The following is a 15,253-nucleotide window of genomic DNA, read 5'->3' on the forward strand; positions in this document are numbered from 1 at the left end:
CAAAAGCAAAGTTATCACTTGTTCTTGGTGCACCTCCAGGTCTCCCATAAAAGAATGCACGGGATCTTTAAGGCAATGGTGAACTTCCAAAACTCCACAGACTCCCATGATGCTCCTTGATCCATGTTCAGAGGTTTGTGGAGTCTGTTATCTGGCTGGAAGACCTGACATGACTTCGAAGCAGGTTTATTCTTCAGACTCTGCTCACCGTGAGTTGTTGTCGAACGCTTGGCAGGGGAGAGCGGAGTGTTTACACCAGGGAAGAAAGAATGAATCCCACACATGCTTTTTGAGCAGTATTAGCCTGGTGAGCTGCAGACTGGGGACATGTGTCTCCTCTGCTTTACTGCATTGCTAATCCTTTGCACCTGCATTTTTTTCATGAAGTTTGCAGAGTTTATTTCAATGTTACCGACAGAATTTGTGGAAAGTGTGGGGAAAACACAACCGCGGGTCAAGGCGACACTGAGGTGGATGGTTAGATAAGTATCATCAGGTGGAAAACAACCATATAGGTCGGTTGTGCAAGCTTAAAAAAAAAACAACAACTTGAATATAGATGTGACTTCCAACGTACAAAAATAAAGCTTATGGGCGTAGCAAATTATCAAAACAATCTTGTATTTGTACGAGGTTTTGGTGGTTGGATTGCATATAAACAACTCTTTCGTCCAAAGAGTTCGGTTTCAAGTCCAGTGATGAGACAGAAGCCACAAATGTAATTGTTTTAAGCTGAATCGGGATATTTTCGTGAACCACAACGAGTATTTCTGGTGCCTAAACCTTCCTGTCGACTGAATGCAACAAACATGACGGTGACTGTAAGTGGAAAAGTCCAGCGCAGCTATGATGAGACGCTGGTCCTGCTGGGGTCACACACTGTTTGGGTAGTGAATGAAAAACGAGAGGCGCCGTGACCAGATCACTATTTCTGTCTATTCCACTACAACGGTCATCTGATTTTGGTTGAGGTTCTACTGGGAGCCACAGCTTCACATTTTTTTTTCTGCCTCAGCTGAATGTTTTTGTTTTTTTCCCCTTCCCTTCACAGTTGAGGATGAGCGCGCACTGTTCAGTCTACAGACACAGCGGAAGACCCCATTATAGACGTGAAGACACATGGAGGTAGTTTACGCCTTCGTTTGGCCCAGATCTGTCGCTCCCACTCCAGAATATCCATTGAGTCGCTTTCTCCTTCTTGGGAAAGGCTTTCATAACAATAATCTCTGACTCCCGTTGCCACAGAAACATGCGATGTTATGTTATTCTCTTTTTGTCTAAATTCCCCCCCCCCCTATAGCACGGCGCTTTGCTTTTCTACATCAGCACTCTGCTTGAGTTACAAGCAGTGAGTCCAGGCTCGGTGACTCCTTGAGGTCTGATTGTGGAGATTTTTTTGGACGACTGGTGAGATCTGTGTCAGCATGTTGGCGGCGGTTTCAATAAAACAGATGTGAAGAACTTGGATTCCGCGTCCATCGTTAGGTAGAATCATTTTGTCCAACAAAAGCAGACATGGATCAAACTTTCCCAGTTTGATTTATCATCTATGTGGAACATCTATTTTCCCCCTTTAAGTGCTTCTTTCTATAAAGAAATTTTCTCCACTAAAAAAAAAAAAAAAAAAAAAATTATAGTAGAGACAAAGCAGAACACCAAACAGGCGTTAAGCCTTCAGACATCATCCAATGTTGCAACAACCAGAAAATGCTTTAGCCAGCAGTGAAATTGCAAATAGAATACCATGAAAGTGTAAAATGCTCATGAGAAAAAGATGAATATCAATGCTGTCATGTCAAAAGATTGATGACAGTGCATTCTTCTGGACTACCGAGGTTTAACAAATCCTGTGACCACTTCCATTTTTGACCTTTCTCTCACAGAGTTGAGAAATAATGGAAACTTCAGTAATGATTAAAACCAAAAGTGGATTATTTTCTGTCACAATTTTAACATCATTATATTTTAATTGTTGAATTCATTATTTTTATCCACATTTTAGAGATCCACCTTAAACATTGTTACTCCCATGTGAAAGGCATGTTTTTATTTCACCCTCAGCACTGCTGCTCTATCGTTTTTTTCTTGATTGCAGGCTATGTAAAGCATGAAGCGAGCCATACAGTAAGCACATCTGTCAGATTTCTGATCCAGCTGTAAGGGCAGCAGGTCCTTCCTTCTCTACGAATACCGATTGATGCAATCAAGGTCTTGATTGTCTGCAATTGCAAAAAATTTGCACCAATCAAGCCAGTGAACATGGGGCAGCTTGGAAGAGTTAATTATTTGTGTATTAGCAGTGATTTGCAAAAGGAGCCCGAACATCAAATCAACCACTGGGAAAACAGCTGCCCTGATAACAGTGGATGATTTCTGATTATGAATGGGATTTCACTTCATCTCCAGGACCGAATGTGGTGTGAAATATCCTGCAGGCAGGGGAGTCTCGACAGAGCCAGAAGCAGCCCTGAAGCCACGGCACTCAGCAGAAAGAGAGAAGCAGAGGAGAGGCAGGAAAACCAGAGACTGACGGAAGGACCGAGACGGAAGACTGGAACCGAGCAAAAAAAAGAAACAGAAACAAGGCCTCCTCGCTCCTCCAGCGATTCGCATGGCGGCAAACTCCTCCGCTCTGACAGCTGTGCCCTGATCCCTCTCCACACCACGGGCACATGTCAGCACAGCAATCCCATCCTGGCACCGGTACAGGCCGGCAGCCTCTGCCAACAAGTGCGATCTGTGCACGGAAATGAGGGACTGGCAAACACTGCAGAAGATGAGCTCCTGCATTTATGGATGGGAGGGACTGATGGCGGGGGTTTGGGCTCGAGCAGACCCAACAATAAAGATGCCTTCCACAAGTCTCGAGCCTTTCAGAGCCTGTATTTAATCCTGTTTGTTTGGGAAAACGAGCAACGTGCACAGTAAAGGCAGACTGGAAGCTGTTGTGAGATAACGCTGCTCCCAGCCAACTTCATATATTTGACTTTCATTGGCATTTTAATGAGAAGCTCTTAAAGTTGTTTGAAAACTGCTCTGCCAGAATGAATTCTCAGGTTGAGCGGTCGCATTTGAAGGTGGGTTGATACGAAGATCACCCAGTCACTTTGTATGTGCTCAACGTCCTGAAAATTATTATTGTGCAAATTTTCCCAGTGGACCGTCAAAGTGGCAACACTGGAGCTGCTAAATGGCAATTATCTCACACGGGGCTCAAACCGTTAGACTGAGTCATGCAATGGTGCACATGGTTATTTATTGCAGCGTAAACAAAATGTCTGGTTGATCACTTCGACAGACACACCTCCGATACTGTGACAGAGGAATTTTGGAGTTATTCTAAATACACAAGACAATACAGAATTGTAGTCTTGATGTGAAGAACATCAGTTTTTCCTTATTTAAATTTCTACATTTACGAAGAGTTGAATTGATCTGAGCTGATTTCCTGCTGAATCTTCAGTATAAGGTTTAACCAGCTAGTTTATTTCTTATCCTGGTATACAAACACTCAACTGAGTGCGATTTGGATGAATCTGTCGGGAGATGAGATTCACTTTGTTCCGTCTCGTAATACCAATTTATGCCACAAGGTGGTGTAGTGAGACATCGAACTTTTGCAGAGAGGATTACAGAACACTATTTGTAACTGTTTTTCTGCTCATCTGGCACCAATATTGGCAATGAGCGGAAACTATATTAATCTCATCAACATGACGATTTTGGGATATTTGGATGAAATTATGAGAAAAGGTGAGTTTCAGACAATGTGAATTATGATAAATTACACCGCAAAAGTAGTCGCTGCAACAGCTGCAAGATGATATATCAAGATTTACCACATTCATTATGGATAATGACATTTCCTGGACTTATACACTGTAATCAATAATCTATTGACATTGTTTTTCACTCACCACCAGTTCGGAAAAGCGTGCGTGCAGTTCCTCGGCAGGCGGCATGGGGGCGCTGAACTCCAGGAGCTGCAGCGGCACGCTGTCCTTCAGGTTGATCTCCGGGGGCTCGCTGCTGCCGAAGCAGCACAGGAAGCCCAGGCCCGGCCGCGTCCTCTTCCTGGGGGGCATGGCGGCCCGTGGCGGTGCGGGTGGCGGTGGCGAGGAAGGTGAGAGGAGGAAGGGGCCGAGGGGCAGGGAGGGGGAGTGGAGAGGAGGACGAGGCTGCTATCTGCGGGGCATGATCTGGAAAAGAGAAGACCGAGGGGGAGGATTATTTATAGGCACGGGGCAGCCGAATCTCTGTTACGGTAAATACATTCAGACAAGCGTGCTTGATGTTATAATGCACATTTTCGTCTGCAATCAATAATTCATTCCATTCACATTCAAACAGATCCCACGACTCAGCCTGGAGCGAGTTCACAAAGGTCTCCACTCCAGAAGGTGAAGCCATTTGTAGTTTGTGGTGGATGTAGGATGTGTGTGCACCAAGACAAACAATTAAAACACTCACTAAAACCTACAGAAATTGCACCAAGAGAACAATGTGTTTCTCATTTCGGAGGTTTTTATTGCTCCTACATGTGGCATGCAGAGTCTTCTCTTATAATTCTTCACAAGTATGTCTTTTCTGAATCTGTTTCCTGTTTCTAAAGTCTTTGCTTTTAACCGTAAGCGTATGCAGCGATAAACAGTCCACTTGTGCCGTGAATGACCGGAAGAAATTTCAGCGACTCAATAAAAACATTTCTAAAGTAATGAAGAACATGAATGAGAAGCAGACAACAGTTGCTCCACTGACTCAGCTCTAAATTTAGCTTAGTGATGAATTCCTCAGTTTTTATGGGGGCTTGAGCCACAACCCGAAGCAGACTCTAAAGAGATCATGTGCCTTTTTTCCTCCCTTTAATGAGAAAAAGTACAGCTTCGCTGTGAGCAGAGTTCTTCGAAAAACAAAGGTGAAGGAAACTCTACTCGTTTTGAAGTATTGCTGTGATTTCCTGGGAGGAATGGAGGATTTACCTTTTTCCATCTGGCACATATCCAGGCTTTCCGCTTAATTTTTTTTTTTTTTTTTTAAGATGGATGATTATTTCTAACTATTTATGAAACATAACTTTTTGCACCAAAAAGATCTTCAGCATGTGTGTGTTGATGGATAACAACAACGTTTGTCTCCAGAGTGTCACGACTCCTAGTCCATATTATCCTGGGACTTGGTAGCTTTAGAGTTACGAGTTGATAAACAACCAACAGCACCCACTAGTGACCCGACAAAAAACAAAAATGCGAAAAACCACGCATTTACATAAAACGGGGCCTTAGAGCCACCAATCAACCTCATATGCATGTTTCCAACTTTGTGAGGAAACCAAAGTACGGAGTTGAAAACCCATACATGCACAAGGACAACATAGGAACTCCACACAGGAACTCCCAGTCCGAACCCAAACCCACTTTTAATGAGGCGAGAGTCCTGACCGCATCCTTTATTAATCCCCTTTGGGTAGTATCTTCATTGCATTGGGGGTCAAGAATCTTGCTCAGAAATCCTGAGTCATTCCTCTGTGCCACCCATGATCCCATCCTACTTCTCAGGAGTCACCAGAAATATACTTTTCTCCCATATTAAGCTAAAATTACAATAATTACTTGTAAGTCTCTGTTCATTTAGTTCTGTGCTGTACTGAAAAAAAAATCCAGAAAGCAGCAAAAACCTGTACGTCATTCACATTTTAGTAAATTCCACATCCCGATCCTCTGCCACGACGTGCAGCAATGTATTTATATGTAAATCAGCTTATATAATGGCATTATTACATTTAAATTTTTTGTCGATATCAAAAATTAAACCTACTCTTAAAATGAAAAACTGGGTTCTTGCGGGCACGTAGGCAGGAGGAGCTGCCGCTGCATCTTCGTCTTGATATCGGTTTTTCTTGTGCCCGAACAAAGACACCTCTTGTTACTGAGCTACAATGGTGAATGTAAAGAGTGTGTGAGCGTGTGTGTGTGTGTGTGTGTGTGTGTGTGTGTGTGTGCGTGTGTGTTGTTTGTGCCCCAGTGGTGCCCTCCCTCACTGTGTGTTAAACAGTAGTGAATGGCACCCGCTACAACACCAGCCTGAATGGGGCGAGACGTCCTGAAGGACTTCCTCAGTGATATGAATAGAACATGGGTGGTCTACATTCTATGAATAATATACTCTTTACACTATATTGTGTCCATTTACAGACACACACACACACTTTGATTTAAGCACACACTCACATCAGTTGCTAGTTTTCCTTTTGATACAAGAGTGTGTGAATGAATGGACCTGGAGCCTGTTATGCAACACCTCGGATATGCAAATTCGGTCAAAGCACTTGACCAAAAGAATCAATTTGACAGCTATTTAAATAAAATAATGTTTTTACAGCTTGCAAAGGAGTTAGAACCAGGACCCGACTCGATCATTCCTGATATTTATACATAACCTAATAAGCATCGAGGAGCGGCTCGAGCATCGCATCCATGTGTTTAATACGGCAGTGAAACTTTATGACTTCAGTTTCCACGTGAAGCCACAATCTGCTCCATCTTGGAGGACGACTCTGCACAATCACCCTCACACACACACACACACACACACGCGGGCTCAGCGTAGGAGTTCTCGCAGCGCGGGCTAAAATTAGCCGGATGGTAAATTCTTTATGAATGCGCCGAGCCTTCGACAGGAGCTTAAAGGGAGGAAAAAAAATGAAAAAGAGAAAACACCACATTTCCATTCTGTCTTTTCGTCTCTTGCTCATTGGCTTTTTCCGCCTCCTTGAATCCGCCATGCACGTGCAACAGAAACAAATGCACTGCGGGCGATTTTAAGTGAAAGTTTTTCTTTGGTCTGGCTAAGCGTGGAAATGGATGCGTAACCATCGACAAGCTCATCGCCTCCGAATGTAGGCCCCGTTTCATTGTAGTTGCATCATTGCGCCGAGTCCCAGTTATGGCATGTGTGGCGTCTTGTGTATGTGGAAGATGCATTCGATACTGCACGGACGTGTGTTTTGATAGACGAGGTGAAAATCCCTGGATGTCCCCTCCTACGAGCGGAGCTCCAACTGGGCCATGAGCTGTGGGGGCCCCTCTGGAATCTCCCATTACATGAGCACAATGTTAAAAGTAGGTTTTAGCTTCCAAAGAATGCTTCAGGAAGGTTCAGTAATCAATTGGACTGATTAGAGTCAGACACAAAGCCCGGTTTATAGCTTTGGCTCAACAGACTAATGTGCTGTGTATTGGAAAAACATCCAAACGGCCTGACTGTTCACGAAGCAATAAATCAGTGCATGCAGCACATGCATGTAAGGATTGTTTGAGGACAGATTTAATTGCCAAGACTGCAAATACTCCCAACTTTTTCTGATGTGGTTGTATTGAAAGGATCTACAACGTTCAGATGATTTCAACGCAGCTTATAATTTGTTTTTAATACTGCTGCTCCACTGTGTTGCACTCCAGTGCTCCGGATCAATCCCTACTGCTTTGTTGCACAAGTGAACAAGACAAAGGCTTTTTATGCACCATAAGATCGTTTAGATATAAAATTCCTCAAGCAAGTCCTGGGCTGACCTCTGGGCCTCCCCCCAGAATAAAAATATGCAGAGTAAATGTGGAATGAAATTAACTTATTAAGTCTTGCTGCCAAGAAAAAGGACTGTGAGTGAGAAGACTAAAAAGTCTAGAAACCTCCCTAAATGGGTTTGTGCTCACATTCAGTACGGTGAACGATCACGACCTGGCACAAATCAACTGGATTCATTTTGAGATCACACCACTGGTGAAACTTTACAAGAACTGAAAGACATTATAATCAAACCATCAAAACAGCCAGCTTACTGTTACATTTTCTGTCAATCTCGATGAATCCAGGTTCAGTTTCTTCTTCCAGTTTGTTGATTTTGAAATCTTACCTATTTGTTGTTGTAGCAGGATAAAAGGTTGATTTTATAACAGTTCTAATATGGAAGAAGTGCTAATAATGGATCAGTAAGACATTACTCACTCGGTAGTGGTGGTCTGTGAAGCCAGTAAACACCTCAAGCTGTCACCCAGTTAATCAAACATTGCCGCCATTAGTTATTCACCTCCGTGGCTGCAGGTGGTGCAGCAACATTCATCCACACATATCCTCACATGCACATCTGCATGAACGCACTACACAGATGAGAATTCAGTGAAGGGAGTCAGTAGTAAAAAAAGGAAGCCGAGTTGCACTCCTAAACAGCGAGATGACAGAATTTCAAAAAGCCCACTTCAGGGAGGTAAATCACGACTTTTTTTTCCCTCCATACATTTACACTTGAAAAGCCTCTTGCTCCGCTCTATTAACATCTTCTCATCGTTTTTATTGCCATGAGATATGAGTGTGAGCCACTGCCAAATCTTTACGGTGTTGAGTTAGTTATTGTTGCAGTGGACAGCTGGTGGAGCCTAATGGAAAAGAGGCCTCTCTGCGGGGGTTTTAAAGCCATTCAGCAAAATACGCGACCTGAGCCTCCTGTCCGATGTCTGTGTGTGTGTGTGTGTGTGTGTGTGTGTGTGTGTGTGTGTCTATCTGCGCTCTCCCACAGAGCCCCACGTGCGGCCGGTCCTCACTCAACACCACTTCTGCTGGCCCGCTTCCAGCCGCCGCCCTGAACCAAGCAGGCCAAGGAATCCAAACACACACATTTATTACACACACAGACAGACTGTATAGTGGAGAACACGAGGAAGCAAGGCCGGATTATGCATCTGACCTTTCCTGCATCTCTGTGTGGAGGATTCGCCACACAAACAATCCAAATTGACCATGTCCGCCGCCATATGTGACCCAAGAGCCCTTCTTACGCCCCGGCTTTTCACTCCTTCATTCTCTCCTCCCTCTCTTGTCATCTTCCATTATCCCCGACTCTCAGCTTGAATGGGATGACATTTCGCTCCGTCCGCCCCCCCTCTGACAGTAACATCTGTCATTTTTTTTCTGGCCACTTCTCACTATCTGCTCCTTCCATCTTTTAATCCCCATCTTTCCACTCCACTCCTCCGTCCCCCTCAATGCATTCCCTCTTTTGAGAGGCGTTTTATAAATGAAGGGGATGTGTAATGCTGGAGCCTGGACAGATCTGGTCTGGCTTCACCGGGGACAGATTTTATATAGAGTGTTTTTCTTTAGGGCTTCCAAATCGCTCCCCAGGTTAAATCCATACGCTAACTCAGGGGGGAAAAAAAATTGCACTCAAGATGTGTGACTATATGTCAAAAAGGGTCCAACTTGTTACTTGACATAAAGCAATCACTCTTTTTTCTTTTTTTTTAAGCTACCAATCCTAAACAATCTGTATGCAACAATTCCCCAAGCGAACAGCCAAACACCATCGTCTTAAGAAAGACGTGACGTGAAAGTTTGTCTCAATTAAAAAACAATCAAACCTTCAAAACTTCCCACAAGAAACACTATTGCTCCGCTGTTTGTTTACAGTTTAGTCGGTTCCAAGATCAGCTGTGCTCTCCATTTCAAGTGAAAACTTTTATCGTCTTTCCCATGTCTGTGTGAGATGCCGCACATTCGACACTCATAACTTAGAGACTAAACACACACGCACGCTCACACACACACACACACCCTGCTCATCCTGGGAAACAGACGGCTGTACGAAAAGGGAAGCTATCACAGAAAGAGTCACAGCCTGCACAGCCTCCATAGGCTACTGCTAATTAAAACCATCTGGAAGAGGCGCACAGAGATTAGTCACTGCTAACCGCTTGTCGTGACGCACGTGAATTTATGCACTCCTTTGCTGGTGAGAAATTGGGCGAGGAAGACGGGCTCTGCAGCTACGCCGAATGATGCACGATCCGTACGGCTGCGCGATCGCACGTTTCGAAAAACCTCAAGGTTCGGACGCAAGTGCAAACACTCCATGCATTAGTTTTCCATACGCAGCCCCTGAAGCAGAGAGGAGCAGGGAGCCTGCTCAGTGTTTAAAGGGTTTGGAACAGAGAGAGAGAGATGAGATGAGAAGGAGAGCGAGCAGGGAGACCGGGATAAAGGGAGATACTGCTGCCACTTCTCATTCAGCCCGCTACCTCATCGCCTCATCCCCTGTGCCGGGAAGTAGGTCAGTGGAGGAGGAGGAGGAGGAGGAGGAGGAGGAGGAGGGGGGACTGGCAGCGAGGAGAGACGAGCTGCTGCTGCTGCTGCTGGTACTGTGCGACTGTGTGCATGCACGGAACAGTGGAAGAGGGGTTTATCTATGCAGAGATCGGTTTTTCACACATCTGTGTAAGCCCGATTTCAGTGCCTCCACCAAACTATTTCCACATATCGCTTCCTAAAACTGAATCTGATAAGAAATCAACCACTCCTGCACCTCCTCCTCCTCCTCCACCTTCAACCTTTCTTCTTTCCTTCATAACATAAAAGGGCAGTGAGGAGGCACACCTGTCACCATCCCTGGAGATGCACAGCAGTGATTCAAAAGATTACCAGCGCTTGAAGTCACAGTTACAGAGAGGCTAAACGCGACAGTAAAAACTGGTGGAGAGAAACAACGAGCGAAACGAGCCAGAAAGAAAAGAAAACAACAAAGAGTCTGAGGAGATTTTTAAGAGACAATGAATAAAAGATCAGAAGCAAATTTCTGCACACACATTGTTTCTGGGTGCCACAAATGAGGACCATTCCTCCAGGGTGCCGGGTCGGAGGAGGAGGAGGAGGAAGAGGAGGAGGGTGGCACATGGCGAGATTACGTAAGTACCCAGCATCGAAGATGGAGGAGAGGTGCCACGTTGGCACAGGACGGAACAAGATGCTCAATCAAAGACGCAGAATTAACTGACTGCCATCGTTTGGGGCAAAGGTTGGAATTTAATTAGAATTCGGCTTCATTTGATGTCGTCACACTAAATAATGCAGAGCTGCGACTGTGTTTTAAATATAGCTCTGCCAGGGTTGCTGGAAGGTAAAACACATGGCTGGCTTCTACTCTGTGCGCATGGTGGAAATGGTGTACAATATGCACAGTAACATGAAAGAAAATCCTTTTAAAGCTGATTTCAAGCACCAAATTATCTCCAACACATTTGAAATTTACTAAATTAAAACCAAAATCTCATTATGTAACATCTATTTTTAATGAAACCTGCTGGAAATGCATAAAACTGACCAAGACTTCACATATTTTATGATTTAAAGCCTAAGAATATGTTTGTTGGAAATAATACAGATGTTTAATAAAATTACTTTTCAATCAGATATTGTTTTAAGCTTTGAATTTGTCTATGGTTGCTTATCTTATGGATAATGTGATTTATTATAGTCAGGATTCTTCATATTTGATCGCGTCTGACAAAGAAAAAGTATTCATCTGTTGCGTAACTGGGAGATTTTCAGAGTCAAAGTAGCAAAAGACATTGAATGGATAACAACATTAAAGCAGGGATATAATTGAAATGTCAATATTTTTCATTTTTTGCATTAATCCCAAAATTTTACACAAGCAGCAGAAATTTCACACATCAGTTGGAAGAAACAGAAGAAAATGGGGAAATAACCATATGACCAATAAAGGGTTAATTTGCACCTTTCAGAAACCAAAAAAAATCTAAAACATATTTCTTTGATGAACCTTTGTATATACAGTGACTGATCCATGTATTCCATTGTACAACCACAGCTGAATCAGCCATACCATTAGGAGCATGCATCTAAAATCTTGTAACTACTGAAACACCCAAACCTAATTCAAATTGTGGTAACTCATTGAAATAAGAACATCTGATCTCATAAACTGTTCTGATATGTGAACTTTTAAAAGTTAACCACACAATTCTTATGAATTATTTGAGATTCGTGTCACGTTTTACAACTCTTCCATTTTGGATTTGCAAGTGTTTGTATCAGACTTTATATCACAAGATTGCCAAAATGTTATAAACCATGGCAGCAAAAGAAAAAAAAGAAAAAAGAAAAACCCCAAAAAAACCTGTGCAGGATAAGAGTAAGAGGACTAAAAGTTCTTGATAGCAAATGTGGGTTTCTGCATGATGATCATCATACAACACAAAAGGTGAACTTGATCTTAACTTTGGGCAGCTAAGGTCCTTCAGACAAGAAACTGATCCATGCCTTCATTACCTTGACATGAAATAGTTATTCAGTCCGGCCCCGAAACACGTTGGAGCAGTGCCACTCTTTAGTTGTTGTTGCCCCAGACATGCCCTCTCCGAAATGCCCTGCAATCCCTTTCTACTGTCTGCATGTCGCCCCAATGACTAATGGATCGGCCCCTCCATCCCCCCACCGCCATCCGAACTGCAAAACCCACCGGCTGCGAGCCAAATCACCTGGGACACTGGGAACTCACTCTCCCATAGACCCGGTCGGATGTGTGGCCCACCCATGGTCATGCTTCGGGCTCAGTGAGGCCATGTAACTCATGCATCTTACCCTGTTAGAGTCAGGGGCCACACTGTAGAGCCAATCAATTACCATCCAGCAACACACACCACAACAAAGACGCACAAATGCACGAAACTGCTCGCCCTTTCTCATGGCAAAGATTAAAGTCATGTTATTCATGCATAGCTTCCTCAATTACACGGGCTTATCAGCCTGGGTGGTCAGATTTACGGACACAAATAATGATCTGCATCCACTGGCATGACAAATAGACAAGATCGACCCATCATTTCAATAATGTAAACATAACAGATGTGATGGACATTAGGGACACACAAAGGCGAGTCCACCACACACTGTCGCATGCATTCCTGGAGAATGACATCAGCCATCCAGGCCCTGTGTGGGTCTCCATGGGCAGCAGAGAGTTGCAGCATTCAATGACAAATGAGCAGAAGTGACAGTAGAGGAGCTGCCATTATTTCATGGTACATTTGCATGCGCTGCATTCCTGCGCTCGCTCTGAAAGCAACACATTCTGCTGGGGATTTCGTGTTGGAGGGCCCGGCTCTTTCATGAGTGTCTGCAAACCCAGTGGCCTTCTCATGTGGACCTTGGACAAAGGGCCAGATGATTTGGTTTGGACTGTTTTGCGGGGGCCTGATGGGGAAGGCCGGTGCAGGGAGGGGCGGTGCTCTCGGATCTCGCACTGCAGTTCGTGTTCATCTGCTCTTCAAGGGAACAGTTATTTTTAGCCATGACAGCAGAGTCTGCCTGTAAAGTATTCCTGGCCTGTTTGATGAGTATGGTAAACAAATTTAAAATGAAGGGTTTGATTGTACCGGAGCTCAAGCTTACCAGGTTACGTTGAGAATAATTCTTGTACCATCATCAAAAACTGACTGAAAATCAAACAAGAAGGCTGAGATCAATCAGAAAGTTTGACTTGTGCAACTTTAAATGTTCAGCCAGTGTTGGTCCGAACCAAAACATCAGAGCTGTCTGACAGAAGAGGACACGAAACAGAACAATTGATCTTGACTTGTAGTGGTGGGGGTAACGGAGACGTTCCTGATAATTTTGGACTCATTTATACATTTTGGATGCTGTCTAGCTCTGCGGTTGTAAAAATATCACCACAATAACACCCCTGAGTGCATTTAACCCAGAACACGGCATTGTCGGGAATGTTATTAAAGTCCTGTTACATGATAGTCTACGTCTCTCCCAAGGCAAGGCTAACTCCACCACCAAGTGTGAATCCAGACTATTGGCAGTGCGATCAACCATTGCGATGATCAACACAACACCGGCGCAACAATCCAACAAATTGACAGAATACAATGGAGGTGAAATTAAATGGAAGAAAGTTTGTAGGATTATACATTGTCATAACCAAGGCTCAAAATGCTCTGCACATCTTCCATGCTAAAAAATATAAATGACAAAGACTGATAAGATGAAAAACTTACTCTTTGATTTTTTTTATCTACAATTCTTGTTCCCCATTCAGGCCAACTACCCTCGTTCCTTTGCTTATGTTCTCCTTCAATCGCTTCCTTTCAACCCTGGAATCAGATAGCGGAAGCAGCGAGGGTGACACAGCTGAAAGCCTATTCAGCTGTCGGACTGGAAGCGGTGAACTCAAACGGCATCATGGGAGACAGTCTGGGACGGGACTGTGGGAGTCAGACACAAAAACATGCAGCGAGAAACCTCAAGGTGAAATGATACTATCGATATGACAATGGCTTCAAAACACAACGGGTGCATCACACGTTTCTTTTCATCTGCTGTGTGAACCGCAGCAACGGGACAATGTGAAGGAGGAGACGTTCAGCCAGTTCCATCGGGCCGTTATGCAGTATGGAGGTAACGCAGAGCATAACACGAGGCCGGAAAAGCCAAAGTACCTCCTCTGTAAGTGCTCACAACAATTCCTATTAATTACTTTAATAGCTGGCGGTTAATAGTGTTGCTTAATTGTTGCCAGACGTTCTCAAAGGCAAACTCAATCACATTATGACAGAGGCATTTTTCTTTCGCCCAGGAAAACAGAAGTATTCATCCTGTCTTTACCACGCCATTTCCACACCACCCCTACATTGCTTCAGTATCACAACAGCTACAGCAAGAAAATCACGATGCTGGTGTCAAATCACGAGCCCTTCAACTGCAAGAAAACTGACTGGAAGTTGAGCAAACATGGTACTTTTAAAAAAGAGCATCTGAAAGAAACAAAACAAGCTTTCTTTCCCAGACAGCATGAATGGAAAGACTGCCTCAAGGCCTGGTATGAGAGAAAGAGGAAGTTGGAGCTGCAAGGTATGAAATAACTTAATTAAAAGAAGTAGTAGAATATGAAGAAAACGCAAGAATTAGCATAGTAGGTTTTCTTTTTCGACTGGCAGCTCTTTTACAGCCAGGAATTCTCAGAGGTCTTATTGGCTTATAGCCTCACTGAAAACAAACACAAGCACAGTTGGTTTTAACAAGGCCATGAGGCACAGTAACCCACCTCAACCATTAAGAGGAAATGCCTCAACGAAACCACTGGAAAAAGGGGGAGGGGGGGAGGGGGGAATTTTTCAAACCTCCAGGGATGTCATTAATAGCTTTTTCATTTAGTGTGATTCATTAAAAAAAAAAAGCCATTTCCTGATGTAAGGAAAATTCATAATGGCGTAGACCCCCATTAACTACCCGTAGGTTGTAACAACCCAGCTTTTGAGATCAAGCGAAATAAATGCAAGACGGCGCCGTGGCCCCCAAAACGTACAGTTACAGTTTGAGGCAAATTGCTATAAATGTGTTAAACCCCTTCACAGAAGCCACGGACCGCAGACACGAGTTGCGTGAACAGAGCTGAAAT

At 43.9% G+C, this 15,253-nt stretch overlaps 1 protein-coding gene across 7 annotated transcripts in view; it reads right to left on the reverse strand.

Annotated features, from left to right (window-relative positions):
• The window catches only part of daam2 (dishevelled associated activator of morphogenesis 2), a 99,750-nt gene that overhangs the window by 56,426 nt on the left and 28,071 nt on the right, over nt 1-15,253 (reverse strand). For 6 of the 7 annotated variants that reach the window (XM_030117738.1, XM_030117735.1, XM_030117737.1 and 3 more), the window contains exon 1: nt 3,918-4,085. In XM_030117738.1, the coding sequence (XP_029973598.1) occupies nt 3,918-4,085 (168 nt within the window). Of the gene's footprint in view, nt 1-3,917; nt 4,200-15,253 lie in introns of those variants that run through there. The other variant, XM_030117732.1, reaches the window with a different exon arrangement.

The sequence above is a fragment of the Salarias fasciatus genome, chromosome 19, assembly GCF_902148845.1.
Source record: "Salarias fasciatus chromosome 19, fSalaFa1.1, whole genome shotgun sequence".
NCBI classification, from domain to species: domain Eukaryota; kingdom Metazoa; phylum Chordata; class Actinopteri; order Blenniiformes; family Blenniidae; genus Salarias; species Salarias fasciatus.